Raw genomic sequence first — 13,890 nt, 5'->3', positions numbered from 1 at the left:
GGAAGTGCTTCGAATTTAGATCTCAGAAGTTATGATAATGCTCAACGACAACAACAACAAAATCGGCGAATTAGGGAACGAGAGAGGCGAGCCAATATGGATTCAACACAGGTAGCCCAGAGAAGAGAACATTTACAAAGAAATTATTATCGATGAATCCGACAGCAAAGAAATGAAGCAATAACTGCTCAAAGAGCCCGCATGCGTACAACATGGGAAACTCCTTCATTGATTCCCACTGATGAATCATTACACTCAAACAATTTAATACCTTGGAGGGTTAATCAGGTACCACACCAACAAAGAAATATTTCAAACCAGTTGGTTTGGGATGGTGGTCGTACGCAACAAAGGCGTTTAACTCATATAAGGCGTTATGCTCGCAACTTGGTCAACGAAGATTCAAAATTTATTGAAGCAACAACAACTACATCAGTTAGTGCAAGCAATAATTATAATGCATCATTACCCTCCAAAAATTGCATTACTCACATCAACTTACAAATATTTCAAACCAATTCTTCTGTGGGGATCGCACTACACAATGCAGACGGTTGACTCATATAAGACAATATGCTCGGAACTTGGGAAATGAAGATTCCAGCTTGATCGATGCAACATCTACTGCATCAGCAAGTGCAAGCAATGACGGTAATGCTAAACCCCCTTCTACCAACTACTCCGCTGATATTTCAATTCAATCATGTCTTGATAAAATATTTATTCGATGTATACCATGATATTGACAAAATAAAATTGAACTTTGTTAAGTTCTAGGAATCCGTGCTGATGAAATTCCTGACGAATATGATATCAATACCATTAGTCCAGATGGGAATATCATTAATAACAGTAGTGACAGTGAAGGCGAGCCTTTCGTAGGTATACATCTAATCTTATGCTTGCGTTGATAATTAGTAAACTTTTTTTACTTCGCTTATCACTTATAATTTTTATTTAATTTATAGAAACAGATGCTGACCACGAAGATGTCAACATGCGTACAACTGATTCATTAAGAAGTACTGATTTTGTAATAGATGCTGATGGAATTGGAAAAGACACCGAATGTTTAAGAAAAAATTTAGTATCTGTGCAAGGTTAGATTGACTTCTTAAATTAAGAATATCTATATAAGCCATTTAATTGCATTAAGTAACTAGGTTTATGTAATACGTATATTAACTATCCAAAGTATATTCCCTTAGGTGGCGTTAAGAATAGTCGACAAACATGCTTTGTGACTAGAAGAAGGCGTAATCATAATTGCGCTCGAGGCTATGATGACTCTTCGCATGTAGAAACACATCGTTTGCCACCACCTCGGAATTGTCCTAAATGTCAAGCAAAATTATTCAATCGTGAACCACCCAGTTTATGTTGCTCAAATGGGACAATTACTTTACCTCCTATGGTAGCGCCTACTGATTTGATTAATTTATATGAATGTCAATCAACAGTTGGTGTTGAATTTAGGAAAAACATACGTGCGTACAACCATGTTTTTTCCTTCACTTCTATGGGGGTGGACATTGATGATGCTCTTGCTGATGGTAGGGAAGGAATTTACACATATAAAGCTCGGGGTGCTATTTATCGTCGTATTGGTGGCCTACTACCAAGTCCAGGACATAGGCCCAGATTTCTACAAATGTATATATATGACACAGATCATGAACTTGAATATCGGATGGCTGAAAATGGAGTACTAGACCGACGGGTATTGTCTATCATCCATAACGTTTTAAAGGAGAATCCATACGTCCAAATTTTTCGACAAGTGTCGCAACGATTAACATCACCAAATGTTCGGTTGGTTATTAAAGATAACCCAACAGAAAGTCATCAATATAGCATTCCTACGTCTTCTCAAGTAGCTGCTATTTTAGTTGGTAGTGAAGATCCAAGTAACTTTAATGAACGCGACATCATAGCCCAAAGGATTTCTGGCAAATTCGAAAATGTTCCAGACACTGCAGGCTATTATGATCCACTTCAGTACCCTCTTCTACTCCCTTATGGCAGTCCAGGATGGAATTTACATATGTTTCATTGCAATAGGGCACGACTTACATGTCAACAATTTTATTGTTACTTGCTACAAGTAAGTTTCTGACTAACATTTTATAATATTTTATTATATACATATTTTTTAATCCAATTGAAAACCACTAATTTCTAATTCCCTTATTAGATTCGCCCAGATGATCCATCCCTTCTGCTCCGTAGTGGTCATCTTTTACAACAATACATAGTCGACAACTATGTTAAAATATCAACTTTAAGATTGAGGTGGATACGTGATCACCAGCAAGAAATAAGGGCTGAACTTTATCAAGGATTGCAAGACTCTTTAAGTTCGGGGGAAGTTCATTCAGATACGTATTGAGTTTTGAAACTTATTAAAATTTAGTCAAATGGAAAACTTTACATTCATTTTTTATGTTAAATTGAAGGCAATGTGGGGCGCAAAACAATTTTGCCTGCAACTTTTCTGGGCTGTCCCCGTGACATGCATCGTCGATATCATGATGCTATGGCATTGGTTCAAAAGTATGGAAGACCAGATTTGTTTATCACAATGACGTGCAATCCATCGTGGTCAGAGATCGAAGATGAGTTGTTAAAAGGCCAGGTTCCAAATGATCGACCCGATTTGATAGTCAGGATTTTCCATGCCAAGCTCGAAGAGTTGAAAAATGATATATTCATTAAAAGAATCCTTGGAAAAGTGGTTGCACATGTTCATGTAGTTGAATTCCAAAAAAGAGGGTTGCCTCATGCACACATCCTTCTAATCCTTGATGAGGCCGACAAGTTAACAATTGCAGATGCTTACGACAAAATTGTTAGAGCAGAAATTCCAGACCCGACTATTGAGCCAGAACTATATGAGATTGTAGTTAAACACATGATTCATGGTCCGTGCGGTAATGTTAATCCTAACTGTGTCTGGATGCGAGATCAAAAGTGTACAAAAAATTTCCCAAAACAATTTATTCCAGCAACTAATCAAGGAAGCGATTCTTATGCTACATATATGAGGCGGGACAACAACGCTTTTGCAACTGTTAAGAATCATGGTCGGCATTATCGTGTTGATAATCGTTGGGTTGTTCCTTATAATCCATGGTTATTGAAAAAGTACAATTGCCATATCAATGTCGAAATATGCTCGAGTATTAAAAGTGTCAAGTATTTGTACAAGTATATTTACAAGGGGTCAGACCGAGTAGCGATGGAAGTGACGTCGACAAATAAATATGAACATGATGAAATAAAGCAGTATGTAGATGGCCGTTGGATTTGCCCGCAAGAAGCCCTTTGGAGAATCTTCGAATTTCCACTAAGTCAAATATACCCGTCAGTTTATTCTTTGCAAGTACACTTGCAAAATATGCATGAAATAACCTATCAAGGTAACCAGCTGTTTGAGGATGTTTTGGCTGATGATAGGAACTCTCGCACGATGTTAACAGAATTTTTCCGACTGAATAGCGTTGACGTTGCTGTTAGACAATATCTTTATCATGAAATTCCTGAGCATTATGTGTGGGATAAGTCGACTAAGCATTGGCAATCAAGAACTGCACAGAATCCGGTCATTGGAAGACTATTTGCAGTTTCCCCTATGGAAGGTGAGCGATTTTACTTGAGGCTGCTACTGAACCATGTTAGAGGCCCAATATCATATGAACATATCCGAACTGTTGGATCTAATATATACCCTACATTCAAAGAGGCTGCTGAGGAGTTGGGGTTGCTCGAAAGAGACAGTGATATTCGCCAATGTTTGCTTGAAGCATCAAGAATGCAAATGTCAAGTTCTCTACGGAAATTATTTGTTACAATTTTGGTTTATTGTAATCCTATCAGAGTACGTGATTTGTGGAATGAATTTAATAGATGTATGGCCCAAGATTACGCCTTAGGGAGTTCTAACACAACCTATGTGACAAATCGTTTACTAAGCGAACTTAAGTTGTTGTTGGAGCAATATGGATAGACAATTTCATATTATGATTTACCTCAGATGAGTGCTGACAAAGTTGACCAAGATGATATATCAAGTTTGGTCATAGAGGAACTTTCTATTCCTGTTACTTCAGAAGATCTTTCTTCTATCGGTCAGCTTAACCATGAACCGAAGATTGCTTTTGACCAGATTCTTAGTTTTGTGCAGCAGAGGAATGGTGGTGTGTACTTCGTTGATGGGCCTGGGGGGACAGTAAAAGGCTACTTATATAAGTCTATTTTTGCAAAACTCCGTAGCAACGGACATATTGCTATTGCAACAGCTACATCGGGAATCGCTGCTATCATGATGCCTAGAGGTCGTATGTACAACCCACTCTAGATTCAAGATTCCAATTCCAATTACATCCACTTCCACTTGCAAAATAAGCAAAGCTCGCAGTTTAGGCAGTTTGTTACGGCAGGCGAGCATACTGATATGGGATGAGGCTACCATGGCACATCGTTATGCGTTTGAAGCATTTGAGAAAACTTTGAGAGACATTACAAACAGTGATTTACCATTTGGAGGGAAAGTTTTTGTAATGGGTGGAGATTTTCGCCAGGTGTTGCCAGTTGTTTCTCATGGTTCAAAGGAACAAACTATTGATGTATGCATAACAAGTTCTCCACTTTGGGAGAAAGTTAATGTGTTACGTCTACAGGAAAATATGCGGGCTAAAATGACCGCGCCTTTGCAGAGTTACTCATGGCCATCGGCGATGGGATTCAGCCAATTATTTGTGAGGATGACATCATTGAACTGCCAAAAGATATTGTCATTCCGTGGGAGAATGAGCATTCACGTCTTAAGCTTATAAATGAAATCTTTCCAGGATTAGATAAAAATGCTGGTAACAAAGACTACATGATCAGTAGGGCGATAGTAACTCCTAAGAATGATACTATACAATTGTTGAATGATGAAATAATTGCCCGATTTCTCAGTGAAGAAGTCACATATTACTCTTTTGATTCAGTTCAAAATGATTCTCGTGGTCTATATCTGCAAGAATACCTGAATTCAATCTGTCCCAGTGGTATACCTCCTCACAAATTGAAACTAAAGTTGGGGGCTCCCGTTATATTGACGAGAAATCTGAATCCTAAAAATGGCCTATGTAATGGAACAAGACTAATATGTAGAGGATTCAACACGCATGTAATCGATGCAGAAATTGTGACTGGAAATTCCGTAGGTGATCGAGTTTTACTGCCCCGCATTCCACTGTGCCCTTCTTAGGATGCAAAGTTGCCATTCGAAATGACTAGGAAACAATTCCCTATCAAGTTAAGTTTTGCTCTTACAATAAACAAATCACAAGGTCAAACCATTCCACATGTTGGGGTCTATTTGTCTAATCATGTTTTCTTGCACGGCCAACTCTATGTTGCTTTATCAAAAGGAGTATCACAGACTACAACGAAAGTCTTAGTTAAAAAAAGAACAATCAAGGGTCTTCCTGGAACTTACACTAGAAATGTCTTCTACAACGACATTCTAGCTTCTTGCAGTGTTTAGTTACAAGTAGTGTGTTTTACTATTGTTTACTTCAATATTAATTTTAAAGCGTATATATTATTTTGTGTAAAATACTTAATTTATATGATGACCAAGTCTCATTATTATACAATATAAACTCAAAATCCATTTCCAAACATCCCTTCAATTTTTCATGTCTACGTTGCGCAGTCTTTAACCCAACAAACAAGGTTAACTATGTTTATTCATTGTTGTGTACAATTTAAACATTTTTTTCCTCTGGTCTTCATATGATTTAAATCGTTTTTATTTAACTCAACGCTTTTATCCTTGCAGTTTATTATAAAAGTGATTCAAAAAAAGTTAAGAGACTTTTCAGCACATATCAGCAATTGGAAATGGCTTACAAGGATACTTTGTATAATGCATATGATGTGCTTCATGTCTGAATAGCTTAGCGTAATAAACCAGCTATAATATAAAAGAAGATTGTAAAAACTTTATCTTATAAGGTATGCAACTATTTTTTAACTTGGACAGTTTTAAAACTTTTCAAGTTTAGCTATCGGAGACCCATCATTCATAAATAGCATAGATCCTAATAAATTAAATTAAATTGATTGAGGATGAGGTTGTTAAAATGATTATCCATACTTGATGGGTTGACTCTCTTATCTTAAAATAAAGTTATAAAATAATATACATTGGCGATACGTTGACATTAAAAAAAAAAATGTCTGTCTTATTCAATATAATTTACAAGCATGCTAGAGCATGTAAATGTCTGCAAGTAGATGTATTTAACTTAACTAAAGTCAACGTGGGCAAGTAAATGTCAGCATGTAAAACATCAATTATTGTGACATACGATCATCTTAGCCCAAACCTATTCCACACTTCTATTATACCACACAGTAATTGTGGGATGGTTAATTTTTTTACAATATAAAATTGGTCGGTCACGTAGTGGCTATTAAATTATTATTCTTACGCGTACCTTATTATTGCTGACAGGATGCAAATTTGGGCTTCTTTCGTACATATTCAAATTTTGTTATCACCAAATGAGCATTGAGCAATAGTTAAACCAAGTTACATAAATGCACAGAGCCGTTATAAATTTAAATGTTTCTTTCCTCTTAGGTAAATTTTTAAATACGGTGTTTCATCTACGCTTGATAAGCATACTAGATTAGACTTAATTTTAAAAAAAAAAATTCAATAATGTATAGTGACTATATATTTATTTTAAAACTATTATGGTCTTTTCCTTATTTAAAATATCAGAATAGGTATATAGATTAGATTACCTACCGTTGGTCATGCACAAGCTTATATATCCTGTTTACTCATTCTTTTAAATTCTTTATAAAATTTAAAAATTAATAAGCTAAAAAAAGAACATGTTCAATTGATAACCCAAATCTTATTCCTCAAACAAAATCTCATATTAAAAATATTCATTTTACCTTCTTTTCCACAGTAAATTATCATTTTCGTCACTAACCCATTTAATCATGCTATGCGGCCGTAATAAAATTGTAGGGGAGCGAAGAAAAGTTTAAAATATTAAATTAATAAGTTGCATAGTTAGGTTGAGATTGAACAACTCTTACCCTCCTATTGTTATCACAGGCAGGACTTAAGTTTACATATATGCAATATATATCTAAACCTTGACGCTGACAGAAAAACGTTGTTGAATAGTTTGCACAGTGTAAAGAGAGATCACTGTCCGTCTCACATGAAATAACTATTGTTCTCTTTGTCAAACGAATTTATCGTCATCCATATTTATTATAAACACTTGATAAATGATGCCCCCCGCTCAATCATGGTTATAGGCAATGATAAGGGAAACAAAACAAAGTTAAAACTATAAAATTAGTCGGTAGCATAGTAAGGGCGGGGTCGTACAACTCTGAACTACACATTGTTATCACTGGGGGACTTAAATCTACATAGCTATAGTACATATTTGTCTATTTCCGATCGACTACCAAAAAAAATGTTAAAAAAAGTGACCACAATGTCAACAAATGCCCGTGTTCATGACACATCAAATAATGTTCTTCTATATCACACGAAATTATTGTCGACCAAATATACCATTCATAATTAATACAATCCAACCCTGCTAAATCATGCCAAAAGACAATGATAAGATGGTAGGAGACGGAAAAAATGTTGAATAAACCAAATTGGTCGGTCGCATCGTGATGGTGGGGTCGAATTACTCTGAGCTGCCCATTGTTATCACGGGTGAGATCTAAATTTATATATCTACAACACATATTTAGATGTTGATGTAATTTGAGAATAAATTTATTATTAAAAAAAACATTAGCACTTCGTCGCTCACAACCCCACTCAACCATGATTAGAGTCAATAATTAGGGAGACAAAAAAAAAGTTAAAAAATATAAAATTAGTTGATTGCATCATAAGGACAAGACCGAGCAGGTATGAGCTGCACATTCTTAGGACAGGCAGGCCTTAACTTTACATAACTGCAGCACACGTCTATATTTTGCGGTTGGCAACAAAAAAGGTGTTGAAAAGTTGCCACCATGTCAAGGGCCATCAGTGTCCACCACTAATTAAATAATGTTTCCCTGTACGACACCAAATTATTGTTTATTAAATATACCATGTACAATTGACACAACTGAACCCTACTCATTCAAGGTAAAAGACAATAATAATACTGTTGAGGAACAAAACAAAAGCTAAAAAAACAAATTGGTTGGTTGCATATTAAGGTTGGTATCGATCAGCTCTGGACCGCCGATTATTATGACGAGCGAGACTTAAATTTACATATCTCCAACACATATTTAAATCTTAACGTAAGTAACCAACAAATTCATTAGGCAATGATAAGGGGAACAAAACAAAGCTAAAACTACAAAATTAGTCGTTAGCATAGTAAGGGCGGGGTCGTACAGTTCTGAACAGGGGCCTTAAATCTACATATTCTACAGTACATATTTGTCTATTTGGGTTCAACTACAAAAAAAAAGTTAAAAAAAATGGCCACAATGTCAACAGATGTTTGTGTTCGTGACACATTAAATAATGTTCTTCTATATCACATGAAATTATTGTTGACCAAATATACCATCCAGAATTGATACAATCCAAACCCGCTCAATCATCCCAAAAGACAATGATAAGATAGTAGGAGAGGGAAAAAAATATTGAATAAACCAAATTGGTCGGTCGCATCGTGATGGTGGGGTCGAATAACTCTGAGCCGCCCATTGTTATCATGGGCGAGACCTAAATTTACATATCTACAACACATATTTAGATGTTGATGTAATTTGAGAATAAATTTATTATTTAAAAAAACATTAGCACTTCGTAGCTCACAACCCCACTCAACCATGATTAAAGTCAATAATTAGGAAAACAAAAAAAGTTATTGTCGACCAAATATACCATCTAGAATTGATACAATCCAAACCCGCTAAATCATGCCAAAAGACAATGATAAGATGGTAGGAGAGGGAAAAAAATGTTGAATAAACCAAATTGGTCGGTCGCATCGTGATGGTGGGGTCGAATAACTTTGCACCGCCCATTGTTATCACAGGCGAGATCTAAATTTACAAATATACAACACATATTTAGATGTTGATGTAACTTGAGAATAAATTTATTATTAAAAAAAACATTAGCACTTCGTAGCTCACAACCCCACTCAACCATGATTAGAGTCAAAATTAGGGATTTTTTTTTTAAAATATAAAATTAGTTGATTGCATCGTATGAACAGGACCGAGGAGGTATTAGCCACACATTCTTAGATGGGCATGTCTTAACTTTACGTAACTGCAGAACACATCTATATTTTGCGGTTGGCAACAAAAAAGGTGTTGAAAAGTTGCCACCATGTCAAGGGCCATTAGTATCCATCACACATTAAATAATGTTTTCCTGTACGACACCAAATTATTGTTGATCAAATATACCATATACAATTGACACAACAGGATCCCACTTATTCAAGGTAAGCTACAATAATAATATTGTTGAGAACGAAACACAAGCTTAAAAAACAAATTGGTTGGTTGCATATTAAGGTTGGTATCGATCAGCTCTGGACCACACGTTATTATGACGAGCGAGACTTAAATTTACATATCTGCAACACATATTTAAATCTTAACGAAACAAACCAACAAATTCATTATTAAAAAAAACATATACTTTGTCGTTTTAGAATTAATAATCAGCTAAGTTGTATTATGTTGACATTCAGACTATATTACCTTACTTTGTTGCGGCATCAAACTTATATAATATGTCAACTCTCTCTTTAAAGTTCTTATTAGTTCATTAAAGTTATACCTTCTCTTATAGGGAAAAAAAACTTCCATTCCACTTCAGAAAACTTATTCAACAGCCTACCATAATCAAATGGCATCACAAGCATGTCAATTCCTTGCTAATCTCCGTACAGGTGCATAAAAGTGGAAAGTTAAAGTTCGTGTAACAAGAATGTGGGAGTCACGTCATTGGAATAACAACGATGTTATAAGCCGAGACTTTTTACTATTGGATTCCCAGGTAATGGGTCACGTTAGTTTTTAGCTATTTTTTTTTAAAAATAAATTTTGTTTTCTTTATACACAGGGAACTCACGTACATGCAAAATTGGCATCGGAAAACTTTAGAGAATTTGATAAATTTGCAAAAGGAAATGTGATAGAAGCAGGCCAAATCTACCTTATTGAAAGATTTGATGTGATGTTAGCAACAACCTATCGTCCGGTAGTTCATCCATTTGTGATTCATTTGAAGCCAGAAACATTAATAGAATCAGTGGATGAAGACGAGACTGAAATAGCAAATCACAAATTCAATTTCACTGACTTCAAAAACCTTCAAGAAAGATCTAAACGGAAAACTCTTTTATCAGGTTATATATTAAAACTTTCGACTTAAATATTTCTTCTAATTTATAATTTCACATTAGATTAATCAGTCTTTTCACTTGAAAAGCTAAATGACAGAAGTTCTAATGTTTTGTTTATGTCAACACGTAGATGTTATTGGTGTCTTGAAAAGAGTTGGCAACCATAAAGAAAAATCAGGATTAAATTTACAAGAGATCGTAATCATGGATAAGAAGTGAGTTAAACATTGATATCTTTAGTTAACAAATCAAACATATTGTTGTAACTCAATGAAGTCTACCCAACTTTTAGCGGCGCGGAAATAACAATTGCTTTGTGGGGTGATATCGGCAAATCAATTCCAGAAGACATTATAACAAAACATAATGTTATCATTATAGCCACTTCTCTGAATGCAAAAGATTATCAAGGTACATATACATTTATATCGTTGACAATTTATGTTGGTATCAAATATCAATTTATATCAAATTTATATTCCACCTGAAATTCTATCCATTAAAAAAAGGTTTTAATACAGTTTTTATTGTAGGCAAAATTACATTTTCATCTCTTAGCGGGACAAAAATCTATGTCAACCTGGAAATTGATGTTGTTGCTGAATACAAGCACAAGTGAATTATATATATATATATATATATAATTTTTTTTTTAGTAAAAAAAAATTAACATCGACTATATTCGTTAACACTATAAATATATTTGTTACATTAGGTTCAATTTTCTTTTACTAAATTGCTATGCGTATTTATGTAACTGCAATTCATTAACATTTTTCCTATTCCCATTATGATCCACGTTTTTATTTCTTGGGTACATACTAGCTTCCGAGATACATACATTTCCGTAGAGGTTGAGGGTTCTCCTGAAAATTTATCTTAAGAAGAACTACTTAGAAATAGAAGAATTACCATAGCTAAATTAAAGGAGCTTGGAAGAGATGAAGCACAACACGGATCAAGCTATACCTGCTCTGCCATAGTAGACAAGGTATCTGAAAGTTAATTGGTTCTACAATTGCTGCAGACGTTGTATGATAACTATCCCACAAATTGACTCTGAGAAACCCTGTACCAAGTGTAAGGTGGACACAGAAAAAAGGTTGGTAAAATTAAACTAACATATTTAACCTGTTTTCTCCTTAAAGTATTCAACTCCCTCATTTACCACATTCTAATTTCAAAGTAGGTATAAACTTCGAATGTGTGTGAATGATTTCTCTGATATCACCACTTTTGTCGCTTTCAACAAGCATGCCAAAGCCTTGCTTATGAAGTCGGTCGAAGAATTAGACATAATCCAAAAGGTAAGTTACTTCACAATTCATTAATACATCTTTTGAATATAAGTTGAAACATTTCTTATACAAAATACAGAAAAATGGTCCGGATGCAGCTTCCAAAGAACTCCAAAAAATTGGAGGAAGATCTTTCATCTTCCAAGTTCAAATCAACGGCTTCAGTGCCAAGGAAACTTTGGAATCATTTACCATCGACAAAGTTTACCCTGAAGAAACATACTTAGATAGTCAAGTGGTTGGCAAGGTGAAGTTATGCTTTTATTTATTTTTTTTTTAATTTTTTCCCTTCCAAAAAAATTTATGTAAATGCTTTAACAATTATACATTTTTAACTAACATAGGGTAATGAGCTCGCAACTGGTGAAATGGTTCACAAAGATGTTTCAGCCAAGGAAAACAACACTGAAATACAACCATCCAAAAAAAAAAAATAAAAGAACATAATACTAGGTAAATGAACAACGCACACATTTGTGTGGCATTATTTAAATATTCATTTCCTTTATTTGCTACCTAGGAAATATAACAACGTTAATTGTTTTTGTTCTACAATGCAGGAGACATCCATGTATGAAGAGTTAACTGTGTTACATCTCTATCTTTAATTTTTCAAAAGTCAACTGTAAAATGAAAAACGAGATGCTACTACGCCTACTCCATCCCACGCTAGGTCCATCTAATAAATGTTGTTGATTTGACTCTGTTCAAGTCATGTGGCTCGGAGTGTTATAATAATATTTAGGGTTATTTAGCTTTTGGCCCCACTTTATATATGGATATTAGCGTTTGGCTCTCCTAAGTTGCTAAATTCATTTTTGGCCCCAGTTCTGTTAGTTGAATCAGTCAACTTTAACTCCACCGTATGTTTTCTTCAAAATGGCAATTTTACCACTCTCGTGACTCGTGACTTGCATGTGAAACTGTAACGAAATATTCATTTGTTTTATTTCGATTTGAAATTCCATTACAATTTCAAAATTATCTCTTGTACAATTTCGATCAACAACATTACAATTTGTCTGATATCATGAGAAAACAAAACAAAATCTCTCATCTCTCTCATCTCTTTAATCATCAAATTACATACCCTATCATCGAATGCTCCCCATCATCGAATACCAACAAAATACCAACTCCCCATCATCACGTACCCTAATTTCTGCTCTCCATCATCACGTACCCTAATTTCTGGTCATGATCAGTTGGTTTGATTGTTGTTTCTTAGCTCAAGCTTTAGTTCATTGGAAAGATTATTTAGCTTGCAGAAAGGTATGTCTGTATGTACTTTGTTGGTTGCATGAAAATTGCATGTAAATTGTTGGTTGCATGAAAAGCGATGGGTGATGAACAATATAATAAGGAATGTGGGGAATGTGGGGAATGTGGGGACCAAACCCTAGAAATTACCAAATGGTAATTTTAAAGTGGGGACCAAACCCTAGAAATTACTAAATAATTATTACTTATTGAAATTGAGGATTTTTTAAATTAGGGTTCACGATTTATAATTAAACTGTAATTAACCCCAATTACTTATTCAAAATTGGGGATTTTGTCCAATTGAACATAAAAACTTAACGAAATTACACCATACAAATTGGGGCTTCTGTCAAATTAGGATTCTAAACACCAATTTGCCCCAATTACTTATTCAAAATTGGGGATTTTGTCCAATTGGGATTTTAATATGCAAATTGAACATAAAAACTTAACGAAATTACACCATACAAATTGGGACTTCTGTCAAATTAGGGTTCTAAACACCAATTTGCCCCAATTACATGTTAACAATTAGGGCTTTGGTCAAATTAGGGTTCTAATGTGCAAATTGAACACCAATTAGGCCCAATTACATGTAAAATAAATAGGCATTTTGTCCAATTTTGTTTATAGTGTGCAAATTTAACCTAAATTGGGACAATTAATTGCAAAAAATTGGGGATTTTGTCCAGTTAAGAATCTAAAGTGCAAATTGAATATTGTGAAGTGTCTTTTCATTGTTAATTCTTATATATACCTGTTGTGTGTGTTTGTATGCATGTTCTGTTTGTTTATGTGCATGTTCTATGTGTTTATATGCCTCTCTGTGTGTATGTTTAGTGTATGTATTAAATGTATGTAATACCCTAATTGAATTATGGGAATTATTGTAAACATGCATTTTCAGT

The 13,890-nt window shown here is 34.6% G+C and overlaps 3 protein-coding genes across 3 annotated transcripts; all 3 read left to right on the top strand.

The window, feature by feature from the left end:
• The first annotated feature begins 495 nt into the window (after positions 1 to 495).
• On the top strand, positions 496 to 4,218 carry LOC147512609 (uncharacterized). Its single transcript, XM_086595633.1, has 5 exons — positions 496 to 651; positions 772 to 882; positions 969 to 1,100; positions 1,209 to 2,104; positions 2,195 to 4,218. The coding sequence occupies exon 5, from the start codon at positions 2,513 to 2,515 to the stop codon at positions 4,004 to 4,006; it is 1,494 nt and encodes a 497-aa protein (XP_086451759.1). The 5' UTR covers positions 496 to 651; positions 772 to 882; positions 969 to 1,100; positions 1,209 to 2,104; positions 2,195 to 2,512; the 3' UTR covers positions 4,007 to 4,218.
• Positions 4,219 to 9,824: 5,606 nt separating this feature from the next.
• Positions 9,825 to 11,408, top strand: LOC147512608 (replication factor A protein 1-like). The gene is made up of 5 exons (XM_086599478.1): positions 9,825 to 10,072; positions 10,139 to 10,424; positions 10,552 to 10,636; positions 10,714 to 11,036; positions 11,247 to 11,408. The coding sequence occupies exons 1-4, from the start codon at positions 10,004 to 10,006 to the stop codon at positions 10,907 to 10,909; spliced, it is 636 nt and encodes a 211-aa protein (XP_086455604.1). The 5' UTR covers positions 9,825 to 10,003; the 3' UTR covers positions 10,910 to 11,036; positions 11,247 to 11,408.
• A 20-nt stretch (positions 11,409 to 11,428) lies between these two features.
• Positions 11,429 to 12,515, top strand: LOC147512607 (uncharacterized). Its single transcript, XM_086599477.1, has 5 exons — positions 11,429 to 11,523; positions 11,611 to 11,728; positions 11,799 to 11,966; positions 12,064 to 12,172; positions 12,280 to 12,515. The coding sequence occupies exons 1-4, from the start codon at positions 11,456 to 11,458 to the stop codon at positions 12,154 to 12,156; spliced, it is 447 nt and encodes a 148-aa protein (XP_086455603.1). The 5' UTR covers positions 11,429 to 11,455; the 3' UTR covers positions 12,157 to 12,172; positions 12,280 to 12,515.
• The last annotated feature ends 1,375 nt before the right edge of the window (positions 12,516 to 13,890 follow it).

Source organism: Coptis chinensis, chromosome 3 (genome assembly GCF_015680905.1).
Source record: "Coptis chinensis isolate HL-2020 chromosome 3, ASM1568090v1, whole genome shotgun sequence".
Lineage (NCBI taxonomy): Eukaryota > Viridiplantae > Streptophyta > Magnoliopsida > Ranunculales > Ranunculaceae > Coptis > Coptis chinensis.
Note: the sequence above shows the minus strand (reverse complement) of the source record. Positions and strands in the feature narration are given on the sequence as shown.